The 10,024-nt window shown below is 41.7% G+C and overlaps 1 protein-coding gene across 1 annotated transcript; it reads left to right on the top strand.

Moving 5' to 3' along the window:
• The first annotated feature begins 3,672 nt into the window (after positions 1-3,672).
• Positions 3,673-8,178, top strand: LOC119737783 (histamine N-methyltransferase A-like). Its single transcript, XM_038212386.1, has 3 exons — positions 3,673-3,874; positions 6,096-6,413; positions 7,576-8,178. Exons 1-3 carry the CDS (start codon positions 3,673-3,675, stop codon positions 7,932-7,934), a joined length of 879 nt encoding a protein of 292 aa, XP_038068314.1. The 3' UTR covers positions 7,935-8,178.
• Positions 8,179-10,024: the final 1,846 nt, after the last annotated feature.

Here is a 10,024-nt window from a genome sequence, read left to right as displayed (position 1 = left end):
GGTAGACCCTTGGAATATTTTGGAATGCAAATTTGTGATTCTCAAAAATCAAAGTTGTTGGGTGCTGTAATGCTGCCGCACAGTGCACTGCACACAGCGGACGTGCGAGATACAACATGTGAGTATTGGTGATGTGTGTTTGTAACACTCACGCAATGTGTATCGTACATTGTTGGACATTATGCGTAAGCATTATGCCGCAAAATGTCCCGTTTTCTCGGGAACGGTAACTATAGGTTAATTTCCTTTCAACCATGCAGACATTTTGAAATAATATAAGTAAACAATCCAAAACATATAATGTTCGGGGATTTCAGGCCGTAATGAATTACGGCCTGAAATCCCCGAAAATTCAACCGGACCACAAATTCAATTCAATTCAATTTGACTTTATTATCCCTGACGGGAAAGTCCATTGGCCTTTTACATTTAAACACATTAATGAACACTTACAAAATTACAAATAATAAATAATATTACACAAAAATCACAATACCTGTACTTCACTAAGAAGAGAGATATAGAAAGTTATTAAAATTCAATACAGAAGTTGTGGAAGTTGGAAATGTAAAAGTGTACTTTAGGACTTCCAGGCTGCCTATGGTGTATTTTAGGACCCCTAATAGCGTACTTTAGGACCCCCTTTATTTTTTTTTATTTTTAAAAACATTTCTTCGGCCCTATTATAATAGGGCCGAAGAAATGTTTGTAAAAAAAAAGTGGTCAAAAACGACTTTTGCAAGGCTCAAGCAAAGACTTCCTTTCCTCTTTTTAAATGGTCACCCCTGCCCTCTGTCCATGGCATTCTTTTCAATATCGTCAGATATACATGATGTGTGGTGCGTACAGTAATATAAAAGTGGATTTAGTTGTCTTAGATACACTAAAGGGGTCCCAAGCGCCCCCCCCCCCGCGACGTCCATGCCAAAGAACATGTAAACTCATGGAGCCGGAGCATGCACATTTTTAATATCCTCTGCATATAACAATTATTAAGGGTGTCCTTTTAATTCTTAAAGGGATATTAGGTCCTGGAATGCGCCCGATGTGGCTACAAAACTTTTTTTCAACGAAATGATGTAATTGGAAATATTATTTAAGAGTAGGAGATAAACATCCACACATGAAGCCGTCCTTTAAAAACTGGGCGTTTTGTGTTATTCTTGCAAGAACGAATTTCGGGGGGGGGGGCAACATTTTGACTAAAAAACGAGCTTTTAGAAGCTAGTCGTGAATCCTGCCGCACATATTCCACCACTGCATCACAATTTGTGGAAGTACGAGAAACAACATTAGATTGTGTCATACACTCAACGAGTACCGTACATTGAATAAACATGATGGCTGCAACTACGTATGCGTATGCCCCAAACAAATATTTCTCGGGAATCGGGAATGGTAAGAAGACAATTAACAATTGTTGACTGCTGTGATATGGGATATGCTGTTTTGAACACCCGAGGGGGAAGAAATGTTGCAACTTGACGCTCCTTTCGAAACAGGAAAAAAAAAGACATTTTGTTTTGCTTATCTTGTACCTCAGAGAGTATACTTTCATGTGAGAACAGTAAGGAATATGTTGATAAAGTCTTTAAGAGAGATTTGTAGGCGGATGTGTAGCCAACTTAGTGAATTTGTACATGTCACGCGTCGGTTGAGGGCCTCAACATGCAGTGACATGTAAAAATTCATCAAGTTGGCCACACATTCGCATACTTTGTCAACATATTCCTTACAGTTCTTACATGAAAGTATACTCTCTGAGGTACAATGTAAGCCAACTTTTCTGTTTCGAAAGTAGCGTCAGGATGCAACATTCTTTCCCCCGAGGGAAGCAAAGCACCCGAGGCGACTGAGGCCAAGGGTGCTATTATGTACCCCGAGGGTGTTCAAAACGTCATATTCCACATCACATGTAGTCGACAGTTGTTTTGTTATACCTCTGTCTTGGATTCTTGTGATTTCGATGTAAAAATCACGAAAATAAACAGCAGTAAACACAGCAATCATGACAATCGAACGTCAACTCACGTGCATGTCGCGTGCTCGAAACAGCCGATCGTCTGCTAGTTCACTGCTCCCGCTCATGTGTATATATTTGTGCTCACTGTTTGGGTGGTTGTTGTGAATAACCCAGTTGTGAGATTTTGTTTGGCAATTTAACCAGAATATATGGAATATATATATGACCTAGCATCATAATAAACAATGAGAAGTGACTGATTGGTGTCAGACTCCAGCTTCATCCGAATTTCAGTATATGGACGGACCCCAACCCTAGAATAACAGTATATAGGGTAGACCACCACATTACTACATCAGTAAAACTAGGTTTAACTGAGAATCTACCCAAATGAGACTTATTGAAAAGTTATTATTATAAATGTTATTTATATGTGAATTTGGATGATAAGACCCCGTTATTTACAACTGGCTTTACAACAAAAACTCGGGATTAGGCCTCCAAAAAAGTCTCCGGTTTCTGGTATGCGCGCGCGTCGCCGTAGCCATGCGCTTCGGCAAAATCAAAAAGTTTTTTTTTCAATGAAAGATGATGTCTCAAAACCGCCAAACTCACTGGTTTGACTGGAATCCTGCTGCTGCACAATTTTAACGTATTTTTAGATGGGGTTATGATCAAGAATAAGCTTTATGTAGCCTCTCTGGACCCCCATATATTTGCACTAAGTTTAGTCGGGCACCATTTGCAGTCATCAGTCGACATTTGAATTTAAAAAAAACAGGTAAAAAAAAAAAAAAGCCGCGTCGCCGCACCACTTTTTGGGCAAGCTCCATACCAGAAACCGGAGACTTTTTTTTTTGGCCTTAGATAATGACCATATGCTGTATTTCTCATGGTAGTGTTTTGATAATGTATTAATGATCCCGAAAAACAAAAACAGAACTTATTTGCTCAGCCTGTATTATAATTTTTTTTTAATGCTATCTTTCAGCCCCAATAATTTTATGTACACAATACATTGATTAGTATGCAATTTGTTTCTGTTATTTCGGAGGATGGTCTACCATCCAGTGTTCGAATCCTTTAAACCCACCCGCATTACTTGTTGAAGCCACGGTCGCTATCTTACGGTCACTATGCCTATAGGGTTGCACCGGTGAATTAGTTAGCCACAAGGTTTATTTAATTTCGAATTGAAATTTCGAAGATTTTTAAGAAGATTTGGGTTTTTCGATGAATTTCTATAGATCAAAATACGTGGCGGTATATATCCAGTGGGATCCATATACATGTACAAACACCGGGACACATTATTTTGTTTTGGTGTAAATCGAGGATTTTTTTGTGTTCCTCTTCCCTTTTCCTTTGTTTGTACACTAACTTTTTCTCAACAGCTCTCGTTGGTTTTGTACACGTTTTTTAATCGAGGTCGTCCTTGATTCGGTTTCTGTCCTCGATTCGACATAATTGTGTGTGTGTCTCCTCGATTTACACCATAAACACGCGCAGAAGATCTTGGACAAGTGTATTATGTATCAAATGGTGGAACAATCGTAAAAATAGTCCCTATTTTTATTTTTCTTACCTTATGAAATATGTGATCATTGATTTGCTTCTATCACAGGATACAGTACAGTCGTCTGGAAGTCCCAGCGAGAACATAGGCCTAAATTCTTCCTTTTCCACTGAGATTAAAATCACCGAAAAGCATGGAGTCCAAGTTACGCAGTCTGTTCCACGACCCAGAGTACTACACCAAGTCCTTCGACTGCTTCGCTGCTCTGTCGGCGAAGTTCAGCGAGCTTGCGAACTGGGGAGAGACTGTGTTTGGTGAAGCTGTCGTTGACAAAATCAAGATCACACTGGGCGATAACGAAGAGCTACGTGTACTTGGAGTAGGAAGTGGATCAGGTACGGATATAAACGCCGAAAGCAATAAATATTTCTGAATTTAATGGGGGAAATTTAGCCCGACTGCGTCTGGCCGTACAGTACTATCGCAAGCTCTGTAGTACGGCCAGACGCCCGATGCTTCCACAGAGACTGAATTTTGTTGGCCGCCGATGTAGCGATTTTGCTACATCTTTCGATCGCGATTGTCTTTTCATCCAGGACACAAATTTCCAAAGTTAAGGTTTGTAGTCGTAGAGCAACTCATACCTTTTCGAAAAAAAACGTTATTTGGTCTCAATATTTTCATCCATCTGGCCACAAGACGAATTTCAGTCATCAGATTCCACAAATATCGTCCCCCATGCGATCCCCCATGCGATTTCAAAATGGCGGCCGCGCTGTAATGTATGCAATATGCAGGCGCGCCCGCGCAAACTCATGAATATGCATAAACAGTCTGTGACGTATGACCTCGTGTTTTTGGACGTGCGTGCGGCGGGGCCGTACTTCCAAAAACACGAGGTCATACGTCACAGACTGTTTATGCATATTCATGAGTTTGCGCGGGCGCGCCTGCATATTGCATACATTACAGCGCGGCCGCCATTTTGAAATCGCATGGGGGATCGCATGGGGGACGATATTTGTGGAATCTGATGACTGAAATTCGTCTTGTGGCCAGATGGATGAAAATATTGAGACCAAACAATGTTTTTTCGAAAAGGTATGAGTTGCTCTACGACTACGAACCTTAACTTTGGAAATTTGTGTCCTGGATGAAAAGACAATCGCGATCGAAAGATGTAGCAAAATCGCTACATCGGCGGCCAACAAAATTCAGTCTCTGTGGAAGCATCGGGCGTCTGGCCGTACTACAGAGCTTGCGATAGTACTGTACGGCCAGACGCAGTCGGGCTAGGGGAAATTATGAAGGTTTGTGTAGTGTAGGGCACCCCAGCCGCATGATGCGATTGCTATACTTTTGCATAGCATTATCGGAGTCTAAGAGCTCCGATCGCGCAGATCAATATTCCCTTCTCTGAGAACGTCTCTCAGAGAACCCGTGTTCAGTTTCGATGGGAAAGTTATCTTTATAAGAGAACTGACGTCACACCATTGTTATTATATTACTTAGTCAACTATACATGTAGCTATTGTATATAAAAGCATTTTGTAGAACGGCTGTTGTCGAGCTGCCACAGTAGCCTTTATAGTGGATAGTGAGATGAGTTACGAATCGAGTCAGAATTCCCCTGGTTTGAATCCACCAATGCCCATTTTTCATCTACTATTTTAGCAGCGGGAAAGCAGCTCTACAACTACATTGTACTCATGCATGTCTCTCCGTTGGTTGGTTAGTTGGTTGGTTGGTTGGTTGGTTGGTTGGTTGGTTGTCTGATTTGGCAATCAATCACCTTGCCCCTTAGGCCCTCGCACCAACATGTGCTTCAGGTTTCCACTGACCAGAGCTATACCGATTTATTGCAATCCTGGAAAATTGGGTAACGAGGTCACTCATTTCGCATTGGGGCCGAGTTGAGGGTTCGACAAGCTATGGGCTCCGTGCGCCAAAAAAGAGGACGCCCTTTTACCTAGCAACGACGTCTCATGGGCGGGACATTTAGCTGGTTGACGCGCACTGTTCCTTACGTGTGACGCACATACACCAGCGGATTTGTACTATGTACATGCAGTGGTACGGCCGCGCGTCGCGGCAAAATTGCAGTCAGGCAAGTTGGCGTCGGTTGGTCACCCCCGAGTGTACTTTCTTTGCCGGTGAGGGGGTACTTGTGAACGGAGCGGATATGAAACGCTTCATGCACCAACTGACGTTCAACAAAATAATGGGAAACTTTTTTTGACAGTCATGACGTGAGTAGTTGTGCATTATAAGAACAAACTTTTACATCATGTACATGACTTATAGGCAACAGCAGGTCTACGGTTGGGCCGGAGATTCCGAGATCATTTCGAGCTTGTTCTTTTGAAGTTAAGAAAATTTTAATGTAAGGGAAAAGAAGAGTCGGAGAACCTAATTGTAGTGCAGTGGATGATGCCATCGAAACTGAGAGACGTTTTCAAAGAAGAAATATTAATCTGCGCTGATCACGTGGTACTACACCTGTACTTACCTAATTGGTTGGAACATTGGCCAATAAAAGAAGCGAGTTTTGGCTCGTAAATAATTATACGTACATTGTAATAACTTTAGCATTATGTTGTTTTTAATATTCTTCAGGTGAGATGGACGTGCAGATGCTGACCAAACTCCTGCGACGCTTTCCACTCATCAACAACCGTGTAGTTGAGCCTGCCATGGACCAGCTTGTCAAGTACAAGGCCTTAGCACAATCCAAGGCAAACGACCTACACGGAGTAACTTGCGACTGGCGTCAGCAGACGATCGCTCAATACGAAAAGGCGGGAGATTCGAAAAAGTTCCATTTCATCAGCTCAATTCACTCCATCTATTACGTGGGCGATGTTGACCGTTGCATGATGTATCTGTACGACCGATTGGAGCCCGGAGGAGTCTTGCTAGTGATAACTTACTCAGGTAGGCCTATCTATTAAACCATTGCTATGACGTCACACTATTGTTAAAAGTGTGGATTCGAATCTACGAATCTCTTACACTGGTCACAAAGTGTGGATTCGGAGCGACAAATCTTTAGTAAAGTGTGGATTCGGAATTACGAATCCGCACTTAAGCTGTTTCAGACAGGCTTCAAGAGTCGCGCTGAACTCTTAGTTCTAAATTGATATAATTGGACTGTCTGAAACAAAAAAATGTATTTTTGGTAAATCTGTATAGGCGTATGCAGGGGGGGGGGGGGTGTTACCCCCCCCCCTAAATTTTGTAAGATTGCCTTTTTCCATTCAAATGCCCTTTTTTCGACGGGCTTACCCAACCGCAATAATTTGTAAATAGTGCCTTTTTTTAAGAATTGCCCTTTTTTTTAAAAGAAGTGGTGCCCTTTTTGTGGCATGTGCCATTTTGGGTGGCTTTTTCTGAATTGCGCACATGTATCGCCGTGAAAAGCACCATATCTTGGCCGTTTGTGTGCATAATCTGTGTATTTTTAACATTTTTAACAGCATGGGTCACATTAACAGATTTCAGCAATCATGTAAAGTTACTTACGGGCCCGGTTCCCTATAAAAGAAAAAGAGAACAACATCCACTTTTAATTTAGTTGACTTACCAAACTATGGTTGGCGACATTAATAAAGGGTTTTGAATCTTTGAGGGAAATTTGGGTGTAAAAATGACTATGATCACAAAACGCCATAATCACAAAACGCAACACGACAATAAAGATGGCAATAACCGCGATGTACCGTGGACGTATCGCACTGCGCCAACCATAAATCGCGTACAAAAATCGTAATTTCTATCCCAAGAAACTGTTCAAAATTGCAAAAAAAAAGGTGTAATTTGAATTGAGAGAAGTCTGCTTTAGGTTGAAAAGGTTTTTTTTTAATGATTAAAAAACACCATTGACTCTAATTTGATAGAAACAAAGCAGGGGACTGTAACTACACGATCGCCCAGATTTCTTCAAGTACGTGGTAGGCAAAAAAGAGACCTCGAGTGTTCTTCATGTTTTGTTCATTATGTAATAGTATACGTGCTGGCAGGAGGTTAAGTGCACACCTGTATAGGTCTTCTTAATTTACGCCCTCATAATGTTGTCATTGTTGGGGTTTTTTACCAGACGACAGTGGGTGGTGGCGTTTCAGGAATCACTTCCCAAGTTTTCAAGACAGTCTGGTGACCTTCACAAACTCGTCCCTCATACGCGGCTCCTTGGAGCGCCGAGGCATCCCGTGCACGCTGTACCACCAGCGCTCCCGTTTCGAGATCACCCAGTGTTTCGATGAGGCGTCGGAGGAGGGCGCCCTGTTGGTGGATTTCCTGACCCACGTGATCAAGTTGAAGGAGACGGCGCCTGCGCAGTTGTACAAGGAGGTCATTGAATATCTCGGGAGTGACCATTGCTCCGAGAAGAGCGGAGACGATGTTCTCTTCAACAACTACTGGGATGCAGTTGTCGTATGCAAGCCAGTGGACTAGGGTCCGAGGTGATGCTTTATGGATAACTGGGGGCGTAATCAGACCAGTTTAAATGGAGCAGGGGGGGGGCAATGATATTAGAGCCAGTTCGGTATTCCATCGTTACTGCGCTGCGCATGTTCACATCACGATATGATGCATTTTAGTTCCGGTGTAGCATCAACCTCGTCCTCAGTGCTTACTTTATTTCCAACGTTGTTTCCAATAGTAAACCCTGGATAGGAAACTTCCTTCCTACATCCTGATTCGATACCGCAATTGGCTAGAAATGGATTTATATCGTGTACTTGGTGTTGTTATTCACAACGTGCAGTACGTGTTTTCGCGATCATTCGTCCACGCCTTCTCGAAAATATTCATTTCCTTTCCAGTAATATTAATATGAAATGTGATACTGCATGTTGTCTCGTTAAGATCGTAACAGTTTAATTAAAATGAAATCATGTTTTCGTAACTCACGCCATGCTCGCGCTGCGACGAATTGATTCTGTTTTTACCCCAGACACCGCATACAAAAGCAATAAAATTGCAAATGTAACGCACAGGCAGGCATCAGACTACTCTTTATTTGCATACGTGTTCAAAAATCTTGCACATGCAAATGATCCATACCAGGGTGAGAGAGCAGGTAGTGGTGGGCGCGTACTGCTCGACACCCTGGGGACGAGGTTGGGTGTAGCATATCCATGAAATGTGGACCCATTGGTAGTATTGCGCATGCGTACGTATATGATTAGGAGAGCGACGGGTCACATGAGAGGGATTAACCAATAATAGGGAAAAGGAGTTCAATTTTCACAGGAGTCGGAATTTCATTTGACACCGGGGTAAACAATTCGCCGTATTCATGCAAAATCATAGCGGGTACCAGAAAAGTAAAGAAATATTGTCTTGTTCTGAAATATTAGCACACAGTTTTCAAAATGTTCAGATACTAAAGTGTTTTAAGGTGTTTTGCATGCCCCAACTTACGGTTCGAACGAAACTTTCCATTGCATTAAAATTGCATAATGCGGGTTGGGTTACCACGTCCCCATAGACTTCACTTGTGAGCACTAGTATCTGTACCTATGTCACTGACAATTTTATTTCACGACCTCTTTTTTGTTAATTTGATTGAAAAGTGCACTTCTATAAACATTAAAAACCTTCCATGCTTTTCCAGACACCTGAGAGCGATGTTGCTGTGATTTCAACTCAGGAAAACACTGTTCAGTTTAGGGGTTTCCTGTTCAAAATTGTGAACCAAAAAGTTAAAAATATTGTGTGAGAAACGTTTGCTCATTGGCTTACTGCCATGTACCGACACAACAAAGAATCACCAAAGAAAAGAAAAATTTGCGAGGGATAAAGGAATAATATAGGCCAATTAACGTGCTCGACTCACCCGCTCATAATGTAAATAAAACACAATCTGAAATATAACATTTCTCTATGCGTAATTAGTGGTGAAGGGAATTTTGCTTGTTGATACTTTATTATTAATGCATGTAAATGATTTTACATGTTCAGCCTTGAAGTCTTTTTTCTTCAACATAATACGTAAAAGTGTGCTGTTGTACAGTTTGAAGTAATGAGCCACCCGATCTGCTATGGAAAAAAAAATACTTGGTGTTGTGATGCAGACAGCTGATGACATCTTGAAATGTCAAGGAGATACGGTTTGGTTTTCAATGTAGGTACGCAGTAGTGATCGATGACATTTGAATGGAATTTGAGTTTCCGGTTTTGAATTATAATAAAAAGGTCGTATAACACATCTGTCATCGTTGTCGTGGCTCCATTGTTATCCTAGCCTTTATAATCCAATTATTTGGGTAGCTAGGCCCCTAGAATAGGTGAATGTATCTGTTTTAAAATTTTGCGTTTACTGCATGCGCGATGGATACATTTTGCGCATTGATATAAAATAATATTTCATCGACTGTACCAAAATCAGACCTACCGGTAGTCTAGCAAGGGTTTATGATAAGAGAGCTGATTCGGCGATTAATTAGAGCGGGAGCCAGGGGTCATTTTTTTTGGGGGGGGGGGGAATGACCAATTTGGTGGGTATTTTTTTGGAATGGTTACACCTTGGGGTACGCGAT

This window comes from Patiria miniata, unplaced genomic scaffold (assembly GCF_015706575.1).
Source record: "Patiria miniata isolate m_02_andy unplaced genomic scaffold, ASM1570657v1 HiC_scaffold_3, whole genome shotgun sequence".
Taxonomy (NCBI): Eukaryota; Metazoa; Echinodermata; class Asteroidea; order Valvatida; family Asterinidae; genus Patiria; species Patiria miniata.
Note: the sequence above shows the minus strand (reverse complement) of the source record. Positions and strands in the feature narration are given on the sequence as shown.